This window comes from Rhinolophus sinicus, linkage group LG10 (genome assembly GCF_036562045.2).
Source record: "Rhinolophus sinicus isolate RSC01 linkage group LG10, ASM3656204v1, whole genome shotgun sequence".
NCBI classification, from domain to species: Eukaryota; Metazoa; Chordata; class Mammalia; order Chiroptera; family Rhinolophidae; genus Rhinolophus; species Rhinolophus sinicus.
In genome coordinates, this window is record NC_133759.1 from 51,695,138 (window position 1) to 51,718,875 (window position 23,738).

At 37.4% G+C, this 23,738-nt stretch overlaps 1 protein-coding gene and 1 pseudogene across 1 annotated transcript; one reads left to right on the forward strand and one right to left on the reverse strand.

Annotated features, from left to right (window-relative positions):
• Positions 1 to 6,459: 6,459 nt before the first annotated feature.
• ARF4 (ARF GTPase 4) lies at positions 6,460 to 23,592 on the reverse strand. The gene is made up of 6 exons (XM_019724188.2): positions 23,254 to 23,592; positions 15,062 to 15,142; positions 14,446 to 14,555; positions 10,702 to 10,773; positions 8,988 to 9,113; positions 6,460 to 7,419 (listed from the first exon to the last, which is right to left on the reverse strand). Exons 1-6 carry the CDS (start codon positions 23,318 to 23,320, stop codon positions 7,333 to 7,335), a joined length of 543 nt encoding a protein of 180 aa, XP_019579747.1. The 5' UTR covers positions 23,321 to 23,592; the 3' UTR covers positions 6,460 to 7,332.
• On the forward strand, positions 19,820 to 20,188 carry LOC141567236 (large ribosomal subunit protein eL31-like; annotated as a pseudogene).
• Positions 23,593 to 23,738: the final 146 nt, after the last annotated feature.

The window sequence follows — 23,738 nt, forward strand, 5'->3', positions numbered from 1 at the left end:
CTAGTCCACCCTTCAAAGCAATTTTGGAACTCTTTTTCTGGAATGGCCATCAGAGCTGTTATCATACTACCCTTGATGTCCTGAATGTCATCAAAATGTCTTCCTTTCAATATTTCCTTTATCTTCAGGTAAAGAAAGAAGTCATTGCGGACCAGATCAGGTGAGTAGGAAGGGTGTTCCAATACAGTTATTTGTTTACTAGCTAAAGACTCCCTCACAGACAGTCGTGTGAGCTGGTACATTGTCATGATGCAAGAGCCATGAATTGTTGGTGAAAAGTTCAGGTCATCTAACTTTTTCATGCAGTCTTTTCAGCACTTCCAAATAGTAAATTGTCCAGTTGGTACAAACTCATAATGAATAATCCCTGATATAGAAAAAAAGGTTAGTAACATCGTTGCAACAAGTTCTCGAACTTAACTGTCAGACCGCGTACATTCAAGAAACATCCATCTTGCCACCAGGAAGCATAAGCACTTGTTTCCAATGACAAGTAAGAAGTCACTTTCACATCCATAACCAAGAACCAGAAATTTCACATTTAAGAAGTTTGATCCGGAACTTCTGGTTTCTGGTCCAACATATAAGAAGCTTGGAAGTTGTCATTATGTCCTAAGAAGTGAAAAACTCAACAAACTGAAAAATCAACTAATCTTAGATCCATAATGTCACAGGGCAAACCAGTGCCCCCAAAATTGGAGAGACCAACAGGTGAATACAGAGAATCACAATTTAACGGAGCAGAAACCGCTGTGGGAACCAGTGCCAGGCAGGGCAACCGGAACTGTAACTAAGGAACTGCTGGAGGCTAATGTGGACAACTGAGAGTTCAAAACGCCAGGGGAACCCCGTCGTTAGCAGAGGGCCCACACTTTTGTGAGTTTTACCTCCTGGATCTCTGCCAGCTTCTCACAGTGAATATAGGAGAAAAATCCCCTCATGTTTCCAGTAAGGGGAGGGAGAAATAAACCATTTTGAAACACGCAAGACTATCCTGATCTTAACAAGGTCTGCCCTCAGGAGAAACTCATCAGACCCTAACTTACCAGGGTTTTAGCAAAGCCTAACTGACCAGGCAGAACGGAAATACTCAACTCCAGGCCATTCTAGCCATCCTGACCCACAGGGGAGAGGAAAAACAACCTGAGAAACACACGTGAAGTTCACAGTCCAGAGGCATAGGCTCACTAAAAGACTGAGACCTAATCCTAGAACTATAGACTGTGCCCCCGCCCCACCTCCACACCTTACCATGGCATTACGGAAGGCCTATTTACAGCAGTTCCTTTGATCCAGTACACCATGTCCAGTGGTAAGAAAAAAATTACACGATATACTAAAAGGCAAAAAACAGTTTGATGAGAGAGCAAGCATCAGAACCAGACTCAGAGATGATAGAATTACCAGACCAGGAATTAAAAACAACTAAAATTATGTTAAGGGGTAGACAGTGTACAAGAACAGATGGGCAATATCAGCAGAGATGGAAATTCTAAGAATCAAAAAGAAATGCTGTATGTAAACGTTGTAATAAACGAATGCCTTTGATGGGCACATTAATAGACAGACTAGATTTGGCTAAGGAAAGAATCTCTGAGTTTTAGGATATCTCAACAGAAACCTCCAAAACTGAGAAGCAAAGAGAAAACACACACACAAAAAGAAAACCAACCCAACTATCCAAGAACTGTGAAACGGTTGAGATGGTGGAGTAGGTAAAAGCTGTGTTTACCTCCTCTCACGACCACATTAAAATTGCAACTGAACTACAGAACAATCATCGAGAATCGCCTGAAGTCAAGCTGAACAAAATCCTACAACTAAGGACATACAGAAAAAGCCACACCTCGAGACTGGTAGTAGAGGCAGAGACACGGAACGGACTGGTCCCACACCCATGTAACCGTTAAAAATCAGTACAATATTTTGGCTGCGGAGCTCCCCACTAGAGGAGCAAAGGGTCCCAGCCCCACACCAGGCTTCCTCCAGCCACAAGTTCCAGTCCCTGTAACTTCTGGCTGTTCTGGCTGTGAAAACCAGCAGAGACTGCAGCTGAGTAAGACAAGGGCAAGTGCAGTCCCAGGCAATCCTTTTCAAGGACCCGTGCACGGACTTACTCGCTGACAGACTGACTCGCTCTGAGCTCCAGCACTGGGGAAGCAGCTTTAAAGGCACCAGGGACATATGGGAGGAAAGGAGTTGTCTGGCTTCAGGAAGAAGGCTGAAGGGGCAGCATTCTCCGACAGCAGTGCTGGCAAAAGCCATTGTTTCTTCTGTTAAGCTGTGCCCCTTTCCCAGGCGCAGACAGGGGTATCGCCATATCTGAGTCTCCATCAACCTAACACGGTTCTCCCTGCCCTGGTGATTCTGAGACCCAGCCCCAAACTTTCAGGCACACCCAAGCCACTTCCAGTGGCTTTTGCATCTATAAAGGTGTCTTAGCTCATGCTGCACTTTCCTAAAATGTCTCAAAGTTTCACAAAACCCAAACAAGCAGCATCTGGCTTCAGTGTGTCCTGTAACTCTTGCGGAGCAACCCCAAGGCCAGCATTCGCTGCAGCCAGCCTCAGTTTGTGACTTAGCCTCTCAAGGAAACTCCAAGCCCAGGGTGAGTGGTTACCCTCCACGGATTGCTATGGCTCATTTCAGGTGGCCCTGGGCAGGGCACAGGGCTTGTGGTGCGGCCCCTCTCAGGAGGCCTTGGGGCTGGTACACCCAGTGGCCAGCTTCGAACAGAGCTGGAGAATCACCTGGCTGCCTGAGAGGATGACACACCCAAAGGGAAGCCTGGGCAGGCACCAAAGCCCTGCTAAAGCGAATCCTGCTCTATAAGGTCAACCTCTGCACCACAGCTCCACTGTAGGCACGGCCAGTCCTCACAACCAATCAATGCGAGGGTCAATCCCTCTCACAAACATGGAGAAAGCAACCAAGGCTCAACTACAACAGGAGGGCACATACAATCCACACAAGGGGCACATCTGGAGCACCCGGCTCAGGTGACCAGAGACTGCACCACTGAGCCCCACAGCACACTACGTATGGCCACTCTACTAAGACCAGAAGACACAGCAGCCCTAATACATTGAAACAAACATAGGGAGGCATCCAAAATGGGGAGACAAAGAAACACGTCCCAAATAAAAGAACAGAACAAAGCTCCAGAAAAAGAACTAAACACAATGCACACAAGCAGTCTACCAGACGCGGGATTCGAAACACTAGTTATAAGGATGCTCAATGATCTCAGGGAGAACTTCAACAAAGAGATAGGAAACATAAAAATGGAGATAGAAAAAAAAAAAAGGAGATAGAAAACTTAAAAAAGAACCAGTCAGAAATAAAGAATAACTAAAACGAAGTTTATTAGAGGGAATCAAGATTAAATGAAGCAGAGAATCGAATCAATGATTTAGAAGATAAAAGAAACACCCAATCAGAACAGCAAAAAGAAAAAAGAATCCAAAAAAAAATGAGGACAGTTTGTGGGGAGCCATGGTTTCTTGCAACCCTGAACCTTGCAGACTGGCTCGGTTTCTGCCCCCATAACATTGCCTCTGCCTTATCTGAGAAGCGCCTAACGGCTGCTGAGGAATGTGGTGGAAACGGCCAGTTCCCGGACACAGAAGACTAAGGGCTTTCTGGACAATTGGTAGGTTCTGTCTCCTTGAGATATTTACTTTTGTGAGTTTCAGTGACCTTGTATCTTCTATGTCAAAGTAAGGTTGAGGCTGGAAAGATTTACTTTCGCTGAGATAATGCATATCTTCTTCGTTTAACTGCACGTACTCAAACTGTATATATTGGTTAGAGATAATAAACTCAGGGCTTCAGCATGACTGAAGACCGGCCGCATTAGCATTTGTGTGTGTCTTTTATTTCATTCCCACTCCCCCATTCAGGTACTGATCGACTCGTGGCGGCTGGCCCGTCACAACAGTTTAACGGTCCTGTGAGACATGAAGCATAACAACATTTGCATCATAGTTGTGCCAGAAGGAATCGAAAACCTATTTGAAGAAATAATGACAGAAAATTTCCCTAACCTGAAGTAAATAGACGTACAAGCCCAGGAAATGCAGAGTCCCAAACAAGATGAACCCAAAGAGGCCCACACCAAGACACATTATAATTATTAGGTTGGTGCAAAATTGCAGTTTAAAAGATTGAAAAATTGCAAAAACCTCAATTACTTTTGTGCCAACCTAATAAAATGACAATGGTTAAAGACAAAGAATCTTAAAAGTAGCAAGAGAAAAGCAGTCAGGGAGCTGTCATTATACTGTCAGCTGATTTCTCAACAGAAACTTTGCCAGGTCAGAAGGGATTGGCAGAAAATATTCAAAATGATGAAAAACAAAGACCTACATACAACCAAGACACTCTGCCCTATACAGCAAAGCTACCATTTAGAATTGAAGGAGAGATAAAAAAATTCCCAGACAAGAAAAAGCTAACAGAGTTCATCACCTCCAAACCAGTATTACAAGGAATGTTGGAGGGACTTCAAATGAAAAAGAAAAAAAAAAAAAAAAAAAAAAAATATATATATATATATATATATATGAATAAAATGGCAATAACTACATTATCTATTAACAATTACTTTCAACGTAAATGGATTAAATGCTACGATCAAAAAATTGGGCAGGGGAGGGCTAGGAGCGGCCGGATAGCTGGTTAGAGCATGAGCTCTTAACAGGGTTGCCGGTTCAATTCCCACATGGGCCAGTGAGCTGCGCCCTCCACAACTAGATCGAAGGACAATAACTAGATTGAAGGACAATAAGAAGTTGATTGGCCCTGGAGAAACACACTGTTTCCCAGTATTCCCCAATTTAAAAAAAAAGTTAAAAACAGATGGGGGGCACTGAATGGATTAAAAAACAAGCCCCTTACAAATGCTGTCTACAAGAGACTCCCTTCAGATCAAAAGACACACACAGACTGAAAATAAAGAATGGAAAAAGATATTTCATGAAAACGGAAACAAACAAAGCTGGGGTAGCAATACCAGACAAAATAGAGTTTAAAACAAAGGCTATAGCAAAAGACAAAGAAGGACGCAGTAATTGCACTTCAGGGTATTTATCCGAAGAAACTCAAAACACTGCTTCGAGGGGATGTGTGTAACCATATGTTCATTGCAGCACTGTTTACAATGGTCCAGATGTGGACACAACCTGGGTGTCCATAGATGGATGAATGGATAAAGAGTGGGTGGTACACTTATACAATGGAATATTGCTCAGCCATGGAAGGGAATGGGTGCTTGCCATCTGCAGTGGCATGGATGGATCTGGAAGTGGTATTGTGCTATTATTTAAGAGAAAGACAGATGCAATTTGATTTCACTTATATGTGGAATCTAAAGAAAGTAAAAAATGAAACAAACAAACTCATAAATACAGAGAATATTTTGATGGTTGCCAGATGAGAGGGGATTGGGTGAAAAAGAAGGGGTTAAGAGGTACAAACTGGTTCTTACAAAGCAGTCATGAAGATGTAGGGTCTAGCCTAAGTAATGTAGTCAATAATATTGTAATAACTATGTATAGAGTCTGATGGGTACTAGATTTATTGGGGTGATAGATGGGAGGGGGATTGGAGGGCAGGGTGAAAAATGTGAAGGGATTAAGTACAAATCAGTAGTTACAAAATACTCATGGGGATGTCAAGTACAGCATAGGGAATATAGTCAATAAAATGGTAATAACTATATATAATGTCAGGTGGGTACTAGTCAGGGGGATTACATCTTACCTTATATAAATGCCTAACCAATTTTCAGTACACCGAAATATATTATAACAGTGAATATCAAAATAAATAAAGTGTAAAAAAAATAAAATGTAGGAGGATAAAAAACAGCCAGGTTTATAAAATACATGAAACATTAGACAAAAACAAAAGTTACTCACGAGGTTACCAAATTGAGTCCTTAATAACTTAGATGTAGTTAATGAAGTATATACTACCTGTATTACTTTAACAAATAAATAAGTCACATGCAGCTTTTTGTAGACGTTCTGAAATGTATGAAGCGAAAAAGTACTTGTGAACTTTGTTTGTCTCTTCGCGGGAGAGCAACCTCACTACCAGTCTATGCATTCTGCCATGCAAACAGCACTTGTATTTTAACTACCCTTAGTTGTGAAAACAAACACATGCATACATGCTTTTTGGGAAGTTCATTTTATTACAACTTTTTACTCTTGATCTGAGTCTAGAAATATACAGTGTCAAAATGGTATTTTATCAAAGAACACTAAATTTTTGAAGTTGCTCCCCACTCTGTTATATACACGATAGCAACCCATATTTTATGTCCAATTTAAACAATTAGTAAATTCACTGGGATCTGTATTATTGTTCACAGTATGTCAAATATGCAAATCAACTTCGCTAAACAAGAAAATCCATTTCAAACATCTTTAAGACTCAAAAACAACACACCAATTACATAGTTTATCATTTTATTAGGAATAGTTCCAAATGGGTTATGAAGAAAATGTATTCATTTGAGTTTGATGAGTTTTTCAAAAACTCTGAATGAAGATATGTTCACCAATAAACAATAAAACAACAGCAGAACTATCATATACTGGGCAAAGAGTCAGGCTGATACCAAAAGCAACATGCAACATAAAAAAGATACAATATAAAGAAAGACAATCTGCTGGGTATTAAAAAAATCATCTCAATATGAACTCTTTGCAACCAGCACAGAACTAATTAGCTATTGAATCCAAACCACACCAAGGTAATCTTGGCTGATAGAAGCCAGGAGTCAATAATGGGGGAAAAAATAAGTTTCCTCAGTGCAAGGGATCTGAATAGTGTTTTGGAGCATTTCCCTGGCTGGTACAAGCAGTATTAGAAAATCTTTTTGGCAAGGGAGAAAAATAAATACAAATGGAATGCTACATTTTTTAAATCAGCAGACTGTCCCCGGAATGATAAAGATTATCAGTAAAATAGCAAGGGGATAACTTTAAAACATTATTTGTTGAGGGCTCAAAAAACATTCAAAACGGATTTATTTAAAGGTCTCACAATAGCTATGTCCAGGCATTTAGGCTTAAGGGAAGAAAAATTAAAAGAGGACACTTTTTTCCCAAGTTAAGGAGAATTTCTTGAAAACCAAACATATTGCTAAATTGCAACATTATGCTTGGTAAACAATTGGCAACAAAATAAGTTTAAACGCTGTAATATTCTACCCAAACCAGTCCCAGATACTGTTTAATAACCAAGATGCAAGCTAATTTTGTTGTAACAAGCCTAGATCAATTCTATCAAACATGTCCTTTGTTAGATGTCCAGTTTCCTTTAACGTTTTGAAAGTTCATTTGACAGCCAGTCAAGTCCCTCATACAGACCAGTTCCTTGTGTAGCACAAGTGGCTTGAACATACCACTAAAAAGAAAGGACAAGAAAATACTTAAGACTATGTATAACACAGTGTTTAAAATTTCTTAATCAGAAAATTAAGTAATTTCCCCCAGTTGCCTGGGGGTATTAGTCAGCAGTTACTATAAACATATAGGAAAAAATTAATATATAAAACCATAGGAATAAGTGAGTAAATGCATTAAAGTATTACACTTCACAAATGATTGTTTTTATATTTAATGATCTCAGTAACCGTACAGATTGGGAGTTTTGTCGTAACTCTTACTTCTCACAAACTCCTCTCACATTTAAAGAATCCTACCCAATCGTTAAATTTAATCAACTATTCACTACTTAATCTGAAAAGACTATTCATGGGAAGATTAATAACTAAGAAACTATCCACCTGGTCCTTATAACTCTCGTTGCCCATAAAAAAGTTCAGGGTATAGGAGGCAAAATTCTGAAACAATATAGGACTTCTTGATGTTTGAGTCAAGCTTTTCAGATAATTTCACTGTCTTTAGTCATGAATTCCAAAAAGTTCTACTTTTAAAATGACTTTAGTAACTATATGTATTGCTGTTGTTACAAATAGCAAGAAAAAGACCTAGAAAACAATTTAATTACCTTGAAAGGATATTTTATTTTTATTTCTTTACTGACCAGTTTTATTTTGCCTTAGAATAAAGAGCTTGCTTTAATATTGCAAGGCTACTGCAAGTATACCATGCTGCCAAGTATTATTCGAATACCAAACACCCCAATAACCTAGAAGGCTGGAAAAAGGCATGAATTTGTATCTTCACAGCATGGAAAACCGGCATCATCTGCAGTTTATCTTATTTAAATCAGCCTGGAACATCGCCAACAGTCTACACGAGTTATCACCACAGCACAATATTTGCCTTGTTGACAAGCTAATGAAAAACTATTGTAAAGCACAAACCACACTAATAGTTTATGGTATCATCTTTATATATAAAACAGTATGTTGTGGTTTGCGAATATTTAAAAAACTGATATAAAATGATAAGCTATTAGAGAGCAAATATCTTACAATTTTAAATTCAAAACTTATTTAATATCATAATTATAGGTCACAAGACTTGATGCTACCATGCAAACAGTACACACATTATCTAATGTATGGCTGCTAAAAAACAAATTACAAAATATTTATTGCAGAGCTATTTAAAAGACATAAAATTTTAAATACCAATCGTCTTTAGACATTACAATTCTCATACACTACAGTTTTCTACATCTTTATCAATACTAAACGTTTTGAGGATAAAGTTAACAAAAATCAAATAAAGATATTTAAATCTTTGGATCCTTAAAGGATGTATATTAAAAGATAAAAAATGGAGATGATATCAGCATACTTTAAAGTAAAACTGAACACATTTATAAAAGTATGAAATAACGCCTGAAAAACTCATGTTTGTATAAGAATGTATTACTGAAAAATAATGTGCTTATTTGTTCAAAGGGGACAATTAGTCAATAAATATTTAAAGTAAATACTAGCTAAAACAATTACCCTAATAATTCTAATAGGAGGTTAATATGAACCTCCAAACACTTACTGTTCTGTTCCGAAGAGACTGAAGACCTAATTTATCTGTCATTTCACTGATGGCCATAGCATTTGGCAAATCCTGCTTGTTTGCAAAAAGCAGCAACACTGCATCTTGCAACTCGTCTTCCTTAAGCTGGAAATAAAAGTTAAGATATTAACAACTAAAAAACTGGTATCCAATTATTGTAACCAACTATGCAAAACACGGTCTTCCTACATATACTATTTATTAAACATTAGATACATTATTAAACAGCAACCCAGTTTGTCCACATAAAGTTCAGGTACTCCAACTTAAATCTCTTATCCTTCACTTTTAAATCCCAAGGAAATTATCATATGCCTTCAAACAAAGGAAAACTTTTTCAAGCCAATCATCCTGTACTCCATTAAGGTAAATCATTCATTCAGCCTTCATCATCATCCACTGAGGGTCAGGATTGGCAAGGACAAGAAACACATAGGGCAATAAATATTTATGGCAGGATCTTATGGTACTTAGTAGTAAAAGCATTTACATAATGATTCTTTTTGGACTTTTATCCTTTCCAACCAGATGGATCAGAAAACAGCAGGAGTACAATACAAGGACATTAGTGGTATCATGAAAAACACAATAATTCTAAGAGTAGAAGCCTGTAGGAATGAAGTACTGATATATGCTACAGCACCAACCTTGAAAACTTATGCTAAGTGAAAAGTAACAAAAAGTTTAAAAAGTAACAAAAAGACCATATTGAATGATTCCATTTATATCAATGTCCAGAATCGGCATGTGCATGGAGTCGGAAAATAGTTTAGTGGTTGTCAGGGCTTGGGGGTGTGGGGTGGAGTGGAGGAAAGACTGGGGAATGAATACTAATAGTGCTAGGATTTCTTTATGGGGTGATGAGAGAGTGTTCTAAAATTAGATTGTGGTAATGGTTGTAAAATTTTGTATGCTAAAAACCACTGACTTGTACATTGTAAATGAGTGAAGTTTTATCTTAATAAAGCTGTTTACAAAAAAAGCAAAAGGGGCAATATTTAATACATTAGAACAAAAAACAGTTACTTAGTTACACATATACTGACACAATGGTTTTACAAACCGCACTCCAGTTTGAGGAACAATGAATTAGAATTATATTTTATGACTACAAGTGTGAAACCATGACAAGTTTCCTCAACAATTCCCACCTCACCCTTTTAGGCTTTTTAGCAGTCTGAACACAGGAAAACATCAGTCTGATATATGGCAAGGCCAAAATGTCACTGTCAACCAAAATCCTACTACCTCCATTGGATTCACTTTTCTCTATATTATGCCTATAATGTATACTTTGAAATGTTTTGTAATAGTAACAGGGATTTGAACCAGGATCCCTACATCACAAAAGTTGCAAAACTATAGATTTTATATCTATAAAATAAAGGCCTGAACTAATGTAGATATCCTCAACCAGAGATACACATCAAAATCACTAATGCAGCATTCTCAAACAAGCTGGGCCTTCTCACTAACTAGCCATTCTTCTGTGTTTTTTTTTAAAAGCTTTACAAGAGATTTTTATGTGCCTTCTTAAGAACCTGTGATGACAGTTTCTTAAGGTTCTTTCTAGCGCTAAAAAAATTCATTTGTGTAATCTAACCACACAGTTAAGATGTACCAACCAGTACCACCCTCACTATCACCCAGAAAAATACATCTTGGAAATGATAAATTTAAAAAATATTCTTACCATGTTCTGCAGCACGTCAGCTCCTTCTTGAATTCTTTCACGATCATTGCTATCTACCACAAAAATAAGACCCTGGGGAAAAATTGTTTAAATAAATTATAACAGTTAAAGGATACACTAAATACAAAACATGAGTACAGGAAACAAAACCATATCAAAAGGTAAAAATGTTAGGAAGAAAATGTCCCCTTATTAAAAAGAAAGAATAGGGCTCTAAATAATAAAAACAAATCTGAACACTATTTCTGATTTCAACATTTGAAATGTTATTTCAAATCAAAAGAAATCTTCCTTTTAACCAATTGATGATCACTTTCCTCAACTATGCTAAGACTGAATTTTATTCCATTCCCCGCTTCCCTAAGCCCTTATATGTTTAAGTGCAGGTAAGTGTAAGTAACAAAATGGCCACGAAGTGGGGACAAAAGGAAAATAAGCCAATAATCCTCAAGATTCACAAATTTATTAACTAGCTTATTCAAAGGAATGCACAAAGTGCTAAAAAAAAGGGGGGGGGCGAGAGGCACACTACAGTAGTTTTTATATGCTTCATCAGGAAAAGTTAGCGTTGTTCCAGAATGTTGCCTGCCAACTCCAGAATCGGTAAGGAAAATGAAGCAAAATAGTATCAAGAAAAATTCAAGGCTGACTTGATCAAGTAAATTCTTAAGAAAATGAAAGCTAGTAACCATTCTTTAAGATAGTCACAAATATTGGAATTCTATACTACAACAGAAGTGGAATTCAGAAGTAATTTGTCGAATTAAGACTTGTCTAAAAACTTTCAAATGGGAAAGTACAAAAAATTTGTCAACTGGAGAGACAGCAGATTAATTTCATAGCTTTATTAAAATCTTTTCCTATTAATACTAACGTGATTACTTTGAATATTCTACCTACAACCCTGACTGCTAAAGTATTTTTGATCATTTGTCACTTTTATTACAAATTGTCCTGTACTATTACTTACATAACTAGACTAAATCCACTGACGGCTACATCATTTTTTATTTATCCCTCAGTATTACCACCAGCACTGAGTTTGCCAGGGTACCTAATACACATTGTAGGCTATGTTCTTTAAATAACAATTGCCTTTTGATCTGGCAAATTTCAAACCCAGTTCCTTTATCTTTGTTGGAAACCATCAATTTAAACATCCTAACCTTTGAAAAAACTTTTGGTGCTACGAGCCAGTACAGCAGTAAAGAGACACCCAAATACAAATCTCAGTGCTCCTTATTAGTTATATAAATTACTTAATCCTTGAACATGCCTCCTCTTCTGTAAAATACCACCAACTTTATAAGCCTATTAAAAATTAAATGCAATCATAAAGGTATGAAAGAATCTAGCACTGTGCTTGGCTTATCACAGGCATTTAGTTAACATAGCGTCTCCTTTTCCTCCTATTCCCAAAGCTATACCTTTTTAGAACCTATCCCTCTAAAAGAGATAACGCCTCTAAAAGGGATCTAATTTTTTTTTTGTACTAAAAATCCATTTTTATTCTGTTTTAAAATGTAAGTAATGCAATCAGTCCCAAATGTATATTGAGAGGGAGAATTATTTTAGAAATAAATTCTAAGTTGTTCACTTCCTTGGATAGCCTAGAATCAAGAGTGCAGAAAAGCTAAGATTCTAAACATAAGCCTGGCTTCTATAAGAAAAGATTACTTAAATGGCCAAATATTTACTTAATTATTTAAGGCAAAATAATTGGAATTAACTAATGAAGATGAATCTACTACAATAAACACTGTGATCCCAGATTAACATAAATTAGAAAAATAGTTAAATGGCATAATTAGTTTCTTTTAAATTTTATAGCAAAGAACTGGTCAGGAATGCTGGGAAAGCAAGCTGTAAGAGCTCAGATGTGATTATATCAGGTAATACACAAAGCTTTCTCCAGAAGGTAAGAACTCCCTAGGAAGAAGTACTTGGACTTATGATTCTAAGGTGATCCAAAGAGTCCAGGAATGGGTCTATCTCAAGTTAAGAACTCAAAGTAAATTATAAAGCATTCTAAACAAATCTAGGGTAAGACCAGGGTTACCCTTGGTTAAGAATTTTAAGATTTAGGATTAGCAAACTTTTAATTTCATACCGATTTTTATTTCAAAAGCATATTCCCTAATTGAAATGCCTATTACTTACTTTAAAATAACCCAAAAAGTGAAGTACATTAGAGAGGTGTATCAATTAAACAATATTGGCCATATCCTAATAATTGAAGTTGGGTAATAGATTTGTGGGAGTTTATTATGCTATCCTGTTCTAGTGTGTATTGGAAAATTTCCATTAACAGTTTCTTAACGCATGTGACTCATCAAAATATCCTTTTTAACAACATCTATGCTAATGAACAGAAACATTCTAATTTTCTAATTAAAAAAACATGCCACTTACTTAATATGACATATACTTAAACCTGGTTGTTCCAGCCACTCACCTAGGGTATTTACTGCCACCTGGTGGCAATATACCTCACTTATGTACAATGTTGTAAGAGTTGGAAACCAAGAATGACTGACATCTGCATCTGCAAATCTTAAATATAGGAAGTGCTTGTAACATCACACAACTTTGGAAAACATACACTCGAGTTGAAACCAGGTTAAACAGAAATGTAGAACAAGAACCAGCGCTCCAGTCTTCAGTAAGTCATTCTAAGCTTGTTTCCTCACATACGAGAATAAGACCAGAGCCATGGCTCTCAAGAGGAAGTAATTTTGTCCCCAGGGAATATTTTGCAATACGTGGAGACATTTTTGGTTGATGCATCTGGGTTGGGGGGGAAAGAGGGTGGTTCTGTGGGCACCTAGTGGGAGAAGCCAGGAGGCTGCTAAACGTCTTACAATGCAAAGGAAAGCCCTCTCTCCTCACCCAATAACAAAGAATTACTCAGCCCAGAGTGTCAACAGTGGTGCTGCTGAAAAACTCTACTTGAGCCTTCTTCCTCAAAGTAATGTCCCAGACCAGCAGCATCAGCACCACCACCTGAGAACGTGCTAGAAATCTCAGGCCTTACTCAGCCAGGCCCTACTGAAATGGTCTGTATTTTAACAAATACCCAGGTAATTAATGTGCACATTAAAGTTTGAGAAGCACTACTGATACCTAGTGCATATTCCCACAGATTCTGATTCAAGTGGTCTGGGGTTATGACTAAGATTTGGGAGTGTTAAAAGCTCCCCAAGTGATTCTAATATACAGCCAAATTGAGAAATTCTGCTCTACAGGATCACTAATGTCTCTTCCATGCCAGTATTATATATACTACATTAATATAAAAGTATCTTATAAATCAACATAGCGTATCTACCTTAATATATGTTTTTATAATGTATTCTAATAAAGTAAGTAATTGAGCTAAAGGAAAGACATTGTCTTACACCCATTCAAACTGTAATGACCAAGTTATACAGACCTGCCTTTCTAAACTAAGAATGAAACCAAAAGAACTACTGATGAGACATCTAATTCAATCTTGAGAACCAACCCCCACCCCCACCCAGTCTTCCAAAATATTACTATAACAACTATGTAACTCTTCCACCCTCAGTAACTTAGCCTTCAAAGGCATGAGTGAGAGTCCACTGAAAAACATGGAAGTAGTGATAAGAAGAATGCCAACTCATGTAGTCAACACCAACAGCCAGTTAAACAGTAGATATTAACGTACGCTTTAGAGCATGAAACCCATAAAGAAAAGTTATAAAAATGTATAGCATTCCTCACCTGGGTATTTTGGAAGTAATGCCTCCAGAGAGGCCTTATTTTGTCTTGACCACCAACATCCCACACTGTAAAGCAAATGTTCTTATATTCTACTGTTTCCACATTAAAACCTACAAAGATAAAAAAAAAAAAAGGACCATTGTGCACAATGTCATTAAGAAAATAAATCCCTTTATTGTGGCATATTCTCAATATTCTCAGAATTGGTTTTTTTACAGTCCTACTAGAAAATAAAAAAATTTTAAAAACCTACAAGTTATAATGATGGATACATGTCACTGCACATTTATCCAAAAACACAGAATGTAGAACACTAAAAGTGAACCCTAAGGTAAACTATGGACTTTGGGTGATTATGATGTGAAAACGTAGGTTCATCAATTGTAACAAAAATACCACTCCAGTGGGTGATGTTGCCAACAGGGCAAGGTATTCATGTGTGGAGGCAGTGGCTATATGGGAAACCTCTCAATTTTTCGTGATCCTAAAACTGGTCTAAAACACTAAAGTTTTAAAAAAAAAAAAAAAAAAAAAGGTTAGTTTCAAAATTAAACTGTATTCTATTTCACTTTATATTATCATGATATAAATTAAGGTCATCTGTAAACTTTCTTACCAATGGTAGGAATGGTGGTGACTATCTCCCCTAACTTCAGCTTATACAGAATGGTCGTCTTGCCAGCAGCATCCAATCCAACTAGAAAAAGACATCACAGATTTTAAATCTAAACCAAAAGCACATGCTAAGAAATAATTTTACAACAAATTTATAGCTTAAAAGCTAAAGTGAACTGGTCACACAAATGAGTTAGAAGTGCAATTACCTCATTTCTGATTCCCAAAGGTAACACTTCTACATAAAGGCTGTTCATCTTTCTTTCTAGACCTAGAAAGCTAGCATGTAGTAGTGAAAAGAATTTCTGGCTGACTCAAGCTCTAATCTTTAGTTTTGCTTTGCCACAAACCAGTCAAGTGCCTTTAAACAAGTCACTTTAGGAAACTGAGGCCAGAGGAATTAGATATAAAATAAGGGGATTGGATCAGATGATCTAATACAATCTCTTCCAACTTAAGTCCTCATTAATTCTATGTACTGCCATGTTTAAAAATACAAATTAGAAGTTGAATCAGAGAACATATAAGAACAAGTGAGTTAACGAATTAGCTTTAAGATTTGTAAACTCAATTTCCTTTATATAAAGAACAAATTTGAGATAAAAGGTCTCGCTCCATGCTAGGGTAAAAAACTGTGCCCTGGTCTCCACAAATGATAAAGGCCAATTTTATCCCTACCTAAGTCCATGTCAATATCAAATGTGCAGAAATGAGAAAAGACTGGTTAATTGAGGTTGTAAAAATGGTCCTATCATATTCATCTCCAATATAAGTTATGTCTAAATTCTTAAAATGATTCCTTTGAGGCAGATACAAGCATGAAGGAATGTGCTTGTTTCAGGGGAGGGAGGGAACGATACTAGAACAAGAGGCTTACCACTTTATTACAGTAATAGTGAAGAGCAAATTGAATGCGTAAAGTGTGAATCTCTCAAAACCTACATATTCTACATTGTTTGTCAAAGACATCATAAATGGAAGGTCAGTATCTAATAAGCTCATTGAATGTAAAATTGTTCTAGGGACATCCCATTTAGCCACCTAGATTTCCGCTGTCAGATTTTGAAATTCAACTGAGTATTGATTTAGTAAGCAAGGATGCTTTAATATTTGAATCAAAGACGTAGCACACAAAACCAATGCTATTAAGTTAAAAAAAAAAAAAAAGAAATCACATCACTTATCTAATACATTCCTATGCAAGTAAGTTTAATTTTTATCAGTTCAAAACAGAACTAAAGGCTACAGGCAATTCAGATTCCTACTCATATAAGAAACAACGCTTTCTGCTCTGTACCCTACAAAGGGTAGTTTTAAGATCTCTCTGGAAACTTGGGCATCTTATGCCTTCTTATTCCTGTGTCCTCTAATCAAACTTTGTTCTCTACTTCTTCATACTATTATACAGGTTTATTCTTTCCAAAATAGTATGATATACTTACTAGTCAGAGTGAGCTGCCCACTCTAAGCCCTCACTCATGGGCATAAGAAAAGCCAACTGTTACCAGAAGTGTTTTATTTTTTGAGTATGGAATAGTATCAAAAAGATCAGAAAACATAATTCTAAAAAATATACAAAGAAACAAAAGTAGCTTGGCATCTTCAGTAAAAATATAGAAAACAGGGAAATATATTTTCATTGTTTGAAAAGCCTGTCTCTTGAGAACATAAATCCTCCTCAGGTGATTTTGATCAAATTTCAAAATAAAGCAAAATTCCCCTTTAACTAAGTCCAAATATGATTAAGCCCAAGTCAGAAGAACTGAAACTGAGATGTCGATTAGAAAAAAACACCTGAGTTAAAAGACTTTGAGAACTATGGTACATGCCAGTCTTCATTGGAGGTCCAACTGGACCTCATACCACCATTTAAAAACAGTGTATATCCAAAAATATTGACAAGAAATGGAAGAAAGCCAAGACAAATTATGATTATATAACTATTTTAAGTTACAGTAAGTTTTATACTGCTGCTTTGTGTAAGTAATATTCTACTTCTACATTGTTATTTTTTAACACAATAAACATGTTACTTATTTAAAAAGAACAAATTTCCCAAGTAGTAGATTTCCTTTATTAAAATGTTGGGCTGGTTACAGTTCCTGATGCATCTATCAGGAAGATTACTGCTTAAGAGCCTTGAATATATTTTATATACTTATTTTTAAAAGAGGGAGTTTACAAAATAATGCAACTGTAGGGTTTTTAAGCATCTACAAGTTATTTATGAAATAAAAATAAGACAACAGTTAAACAACTCACAGCCACACAGAAGATTCAAAAATCAAAGAAACCTTTTAAGTTGCACCCAAAATGATAGTGCTGTATAAATGGAAACCAGGAGAGTTGTGTTTTTTTAAAAGGTATTTCTATTTTAAGATTTAAGATGCACAAATTAATGTACACCATCACTTACAACTCGTTATACCTATAGTTCTTTACTCAAAAACATGTTGGTCTAACAATTTTGTGCCCCTTGAGTCATTTAAGTTTGTATTTTCTTAATGTTGCAATATTTAGCAATGAGACTTCTCTACAAAATGAAACTATAACCAATTCTCAACCAGCCAAGATAAGACTCTTATCTGTACAGGCCAGTAATGCCCTCCCTCCCTCCCTCCCACCCCTGTAAGCAACTCACTGTATTGAAAGATATACTGAAATTACTTGCTCCCCTTAACTGGACCTACACTTTGACCAAACTGTTAGCAGCAAAACTACCCCCAAAATCTTTGCCAGTCATTAAAAAGTATGTTTACCAAATTATGAAAGCAAGAAATACTTCTATTTTTAAATTAAGCTAGATTCCAATGATCTCAACTTGGAGGAAAAAAAATGCAGAAAGGAAAAAGACTGGGAAGAAAAAAGTGTATTTTCAGGTGCATAAAATGTCAGATATGCTAGTTTTCTTCTTAATGTTTTCCTTTCTTTCAAATTTTCCACAAGGAAGCTTAAAATACAACTTCATAATAATTTAAAATTGAAAGCTAACTGTATTCTAACCACAATACTAGGTGATTCCACACATTTTTGTAATTTAATCCTCACAATAACCTTCTATTTTTCAGATGCAGCAACTGAGACTCAGAAATGTCCCCAGAACCACAGGAGTAGCAAAACAAGTATTCAAACCCTAGGTCTTGTGGAGAAATTAAATCCCTCATTCATAGCTAGTGGGAATATAAAATGGTGTAGCTGCTTTGGAAAATAGCATGTCACTTCCTCAAAATGTTAAACATAGTTAATATATGACCCAACAATTCCATTCCTAGGTATTTCTTTATCCAAGGGAATTGAAAACATGCCCCCACAAAAATTTGTTCATGAATGCTCACAGCAGTATTATTACTAATAGCCAAAAAGTGGAAACAACCATATTTCCATCAGCTGATGAATGGATACGCAAAATGTGGTATATCCATACAATGGAATTACCATTCAGACACAAAAAAAAATGAAGTAGTGACACATGCTATCATATAGATAAACCCTGAAAATATTATGCTAAGTGAAAGAAGCTAGACACTAAAGGTCATATATTATGATTGATTCCATCATATGAAATAACCTAAATAGACAAACCCATAGAAACAAAGTAGATGAGTGGTTGCAGGAGGAATTGGAGGGTGGATGGCAATGACAATTTATGAGTATGGGGTTTCCTTCTGGGCTAATGAAAATGTTCTAGAATTAAGACAATGGTGATGGTGATACAACTTTGTGAATATACTAAAAACCACTAAACTGTACACTTTAAAGAGATGAATTTCATGTTATGTGAATTACATCTCAATTTTTTTCATTAAAACAAACAAACAACAAAAAAACCTAGGTCTGATGCCAGAACTCTCAAATAGTATTTATATACTGCCATCCTGCCTCCACATTTTTCTGGTGGACACACTCTATCTTAATATTTTATCTAATTCCTCAGAAGTTTAACTATCAAAATGAAAGCTACATCATGAGCTCAGGTTTTGCTTCTATCCAACAGATCAGAAATACCTGCACTTTGATCAATGTGTTAATTGGCAGCAAGTTATCAAGGTCTCTGATAGCCACACTGCGTAATAAGGCAAGAGGATGGATGGCTGTATCAACTTCTAGTGGCATGAAACTAAAGATTTTGTCTTTTCTATTGTTTCCCTATATTACGTAACTAATCAGAAGGGCCTTTTCTTTAAAGGCTGGCAATTATGTTTTCAACTAATGACCTGAGAAAATGCTACTACCGTGTTTCCCCGAAAATAAGACCTAGCCGGACCATCAGTTCTAATGCGTCTTTTGGAGCAAAAATTAATATAAGAATAATGTAATGTAATGTAATGAAAGGTAAAAGGTAAAAGGTAAAAGGTAAAAGGTAAAAGGTAAAAGGTAAAAGGTAAAGTAATGTAATGTAATGTAATGTAATGTAATGTAATGTAATGTAATATAATATAATACCGGGTCTTACACTAATTTTTGCGCCGAAAAATGCATTAGAGCTGATGGTCCGGCTAGGTCTTATTTTCGAGGAAACACGATAATAAGCTAAATCAAAAAGAACACAAATTTCTATCTATATCACTACAATTGTAGAGGAACAAAAACCTCCTCTTAAAAGGCTAGAGTAAATACAATAAATAATAATAGTGGATTGGTGGAATTACAGGTAATTATTTTTTATCATGTTTTCTAAATTTAACAAAAAGGGCGTATTTTTAGAATCAGGACAAAACAAAAATTACAAAATAATTCCTTTCCAGGATTCCTTTGCAGGATGGCTCCCCCAAAGAAGGGTGGTGAGAAGAAGAAGGGCTGTTCTGCCATCAACGAGATAGTGACCAGAGAATATACCATCAACATTCACAAGCGCATCCATGGAGTGTGTTCAAGAAGTATGCCTCTCGGGCACTCAGAGATCAGGAAATTTGCCATAGAGATGGGAACCCCAGATGTGCACACTGACACCAGACTCAACAAAGCTGTCTGAGCCAAAGGAATAAGGAACGTCCCACACCACATCCAGGTGCAACTGTCCAGAAAGTGTCATGAGGATGAAGAGTCACCAAATAAGCTCTATACGTTGGTGACCTAAGTACCTGTCACCACTTTCAAACATCTACAAACAGTTTATGTGGATGACTAACTGCTGATTATAGAATAAAGGTACAAAACTGCCTTTGAAAAAAAAATTACAAAATAACTATTTACAAAATATGCTAGAGGAAAAAAGCATGAAACACCACTCTTTAGCTTGAAGCCTCACTTAATATATTGGCAATATTTTTCAAATTGTCAAATAGAGGATCCTTCCTCCTGAACCTTTCTAGTTCCAAAAAAGCCACAGTCACGTATAAGGGCAAGGCAGAACTTCCCTGGTATTAGCAATCTTTTAGAAAGTAACTTTTCCAGCTTTTCAACAGGCAGGAACTTACAAGTTCAAAAAGCAGAATTAATAATTCCTCTACAGAACACATTAGAGCTTTCAGATATAAACACAATTTGGGAGTCATTTACCAAAATTACATCTTTATCACAGATAAAGACATGGAGATCATGCTTAAAATTAAAATAGGATTATGCAGGGCTACATGAGAAATATAAGGTGGAAACTCTGAATTTAAGCTCAATAAATAATGTCACATGAGTAACTTCTCCTTTAAAAAAGAACTACACAATTTCTGTCAATCTGTAGTTTAAATGACTTTAAATCTGACAGTTTTTTTTTAATTTTTTAAATTAGTTAACTACAAGCTGTAACTTCAAACATCTTTTTAAGTTACTTGAACTTCTGAAAGAGTGGGTGTAGGAATACAATTTAAAACTTCTCCACAGTAATTTGGCAAACCAGACTCATTAGCTAACTGCTCTTTCAATAACGTTAAGATGGTAAAATCTGAAGTCACGGACTAAAGAAAGCATGAATTTTTATCTAAGCCTTTTAAAAGAAAAGAAAGCACACATACTTGAAAGCACACAGAACATTAATATGGAAAAACCAATCATTAACTAGTAATTCTAATACTTCAATGGAGCAGACACCTTAAGGGTGATCTATTTATTATTTATGTTGTCACTCAGAAAGCTGGACAAAAAAACTGTATCAAACTTCCAAATCATCTCTTTCCCTATCCATGCACACATCCTTCATATAGTTTACTTCATTTGATGAGGTACCATAAAAGTTGACCTTGTGACTGAAGTGTTTTTAATCAACAGAACATGATTATTCTGAAATGAAAATGCAAAACAAGAATAGCAATCTTGAGTAATGAAACATTTAGCACAAAATGAGTAATTCCAAATCATGACTTCTATCCCATGCACAAAGTTAAATAAATACTTTTCCTCTTCCATTGTCTTTCCATCATTTTGGGGGGTAAAACGAGAACTGCTCCCCTAACACAGGAAAGTACTTATAGCATAATTCCACCTTTCTTCTCCCTCTGAAACTTTTAGCCACCACGAAAGACTAAGGAAATGAAAACCAGCAATTCATTTCCAATAAATCTTCGGTAAAAGGACCAACCATAGTTATGCATTTCCAGAACACAAGGACGTAATCAGTACTAGTTAATCTCTTTAAGGAACAGGCGGAAAATTCATTATCACAGTCCAAAGTCCTCCCGCTGACTACAGATCCTTTTTTAGACTACCATTTTTCGGTGACTTTTAAAGCTTAAATATGCTTGCCCTCTTAAAATCCTTCTTCATAAATGGAATCTGAGAAACTTTGATAGAGAAAATACATTCATTTACCTTTGTGAATGAATCATTAACAATTGTTTCATGAATTGTGAAGAAGCTGGAACAAGAAAGTAAAAGAAAGAACCAAGTATGTATACCCTTCATCTTCATACACCTTGAAATATTACCAAACCTTGCTTTGTCAAACTTTCAATGGTAACAGAACTCGAAAATAATACCTTTACCCCTCCACTCTCCAGAAAACAAGTTAATAAACCAACAAGTTTCAACGTTTCAAGTTAGAGGGGCTCCTTTTAGCATTATTCAGATCCGTGGAACTTAGCTGTGATGGAGCTTACTCCCAGTACTGCAGGGGAGGCGTTGCTTACACCACCCAAGTGACAAGCCCCTTCTCCCTCAGCCGAGTTAAAAAAAGACCCTGCAAAACAGTTTTTTAAAAGCCTGTTTTTCAAAAGAATTTAAAAGAACAGCTTTATAATTATTAACAAGGCTACCCTAAAATTAAGCGTCATCACGTTTAGTTACTGAAAATTTGTTATGGGCTTTAAAAAAATTAGTTTCTGAATGTTTTTTTCATTAAATCTTAACCAACTGGGCTAGTAAAATTACTAATTAAAAAATGAGTTTGAAAACCAGAGAAAATGAACCAAATACAGGGGGTGCCAAAAAAAATACAAGACTTGTATTCATCTTTCCTTATCAGTATATGTATACTGAGTATCACAATTTTAACTGTTTTTTCCTTTCTTAAAATTTGTACGTATACTTTTTTGGGGGAACCTTCTGTATATTTAGTGTTTCAGAGTGGCCAAAACACACATATTCATGAAAAACTCAGTTTTCAAGGATACTAACAAGGAAAAGGGAAAGAGAAAAATATGAAGCGGAATGCAGCGCGAAGCAAAGTTTAGCTAAGTGAGCGCTGAGGACTCCGGACTCTTCTGAAACCTTGGGTGCTCCTTTGCCACCGCACTGGGCCTGGTCACTTCCTTCCCCGGCGGCTCCGGGCTCTCGGCGACCGCTCACTCACATACCACTTAAGTGTGCAGAGTGTGTACACGGGCGGAAAGGGGGAGGAGGAAGGCTGGCGTCGCTCGGCCTCCCTCCCGACCGCTGCCCACACCCAGGGAAGAGGGGAGCCAGCTCGCACTCTCAGAATGGGCCTCGCCAGAGTCTTCCGGGCTCTACGAGATCCGAGAGTTCGCTTCCCCCACATCTGCGCCCAATCTTGTCGGGCTTTCACTAAGATCAAGGAGAGAAAGCCAAACGCAGGAAGAAAACTTACCCACGCCGCTGCCCAGCCTCTAGGACAAGTCTGGGCTGACTACTAACCCTTCGCCCCATTGTTCCCCGTTAAGAATTCCTCCCGACCCCCAGCCCGCCGCCCCTCCCCCACCATAGCGGGCGAAGGAAAAAACAGGCCCCGAGCCCGCCCCAAGCGTAGAGACCCGGCCTTCCCGATCCCCACTGGGACCGGGACTCGACTCTCGGTCGCTCACTCACCCATCAAAATGCGCATCTGCTTTTTGCCGAAGAGGCGGGAGAAGAGGGAGGAGATGGTGAGGCCCATGGCGGTAGTGGCACTTGCGATGGGCAGAGGTTGGGAGCGTCCACAGGCCTTCTCCGTTCACGCTCCCCGCAAACTGAGCGAGAAGAAAGAGGAGCTGAAGGGCGGCAGGAACGGCTCGCTCGCCGGCGTGTCAGACGAAGCACCGCCAAAGGTACCAACGGGGCGCGGACCCGCTCGACGACTGGCGCGGCCCCTCCGGCTCTAGTGTTAAGGCTTCGACTGCGCCACGTCACACGGCAGCCGCGGCGAATCCGGCAGCGGCCCGGCCCCTCCAACGCGTCCAGAATCGCGTCACGGCCGCCCCATCCCCCTGCGCTTCCGGTACTGCTCGAAGTACTGCGCCTGCGCTCGGAACTGACCGGCCCCCTTCGCTGACGTGCATCTATGGTCGCCACCATCTCCGGGACGTGGCTCCTGG

Excerpts from the sequence above, each read along its gene's own strand:
- ARF4 (XM_019724188.2), bottom strand. The coding sequence starts at position 23,320 with ATGGGCCTCACCATCTCCTCCCTCTTCTCCCGCCTCTTCGGCAAAAAG. Across the intron at positions 14,556-15,061 it reads CACCACCATTCCTACCATTG|GTTTTAATGTGGAAACAGTA; the intron begins GTAAGAAAGTTT and ends TTATCTTTGTAG. Across the intron at positions 9,114-10,701 it reads CTGACGTGCTGCAGAACATG|CTTAAGGAAGACGAGTTGCA; the intron begins GTAAGAATATTT and ends TTTTATTTCCAG.